General features: G+C 46.6%; 1 protein-coding gene across 2 annotated transcripts in view; it reads left to right on the top strand.

Annotated features, from left to right (window-relative positions):
- LOC138166962 (putative serine protease 45) overlaps positions 1–633 on the top strand; it is an 11,224-nt gene that overhangs the window by 2,796 nt on the left and 7,795 nt on the right. For both annotated transcript variants that reach the window (XM_069095428.1, XM_069095427.1), the window contains one exon: positions 227–386. In XM_069095428.1, the coding sequence (XP_068951529.1) occupies positions 227–386 (160 nt within the window). The remainder of the gene's footprint in view (positions 1–226; positions 387–633) is intronic.

Raw genomic sequence — 633 nt, 5'->3', positions numbered from 1 at the left:
CTCTCTCTCTCTCTCTCTCTCTCTCTCTCTCTCTCTCTCTCCTCTCCCATTTTTCTTTCACTTCTTCTCTCTCACTAATTCTTTTCCTTTGCCTATCTCCTTTTCCATCTTTCTCTCTTTTTCTCCTCTCCTTTCCTCTATTTTTCCTTTCCTTCCTCTCTTCTCCCTATCTTTCTTCCCTCTGCACTTCTCTCTTTGCTTCCCTCCCCTTCCCCTTCTCCCCTAGACTGTGACCAACCAGACTGGATGAAGACCATAAATATACAAGATCCTATGGAGTATAAGTGGCCATGGCAAGTAAGCCTTCGACAGAATGAACACCATGTGTGTGGAGGGGCCCTCCTGGCCAGAGAATGGGTAGTGACAGCTGCCCACTGCATCAACAGGTAAGTCAGCTGATCAGCACTGTAACTGGTATAGGGTAATCAGGGCTTTGCCCCAGAGCATAACCCTTCCAGTGTGGTAGAAATAACACACTTTGCAAGAAAAACAAGTTAAAATAAGAATCTACCCAAAGGTTACCAGCCTTCTCTCTCTCTCTCTCTCTGTCTCTGTCTCTGTCTCTCTGTCTCTGTCTCTCTCCCTCCTTCTCTCTCTCTCCTCTCTCTTTCTCTCTGTCTCTCCTCTCTCTCT

This window comes from Petaurus breviceps, unplaced genomic scaffold (assembly GCF_028583685.1).
Source record: "Petaurus breviceps papuanus isolate PSGF00001 unplaced genomic scaffold, PetGlider_PUasm1.0 227, whole genome shotgun sequence".
NCBI classification, from domain to species: Eukaryota; Metazoa; Chordata; class Mammalia; order Diprotodontia; family Petauridae; genus Petaurus; species Petaurus breviceps.
Note: the sequence above shows the minus strand (reverse complement) of the source record. Positions and strands in the feature narration are given on the sequence as shown.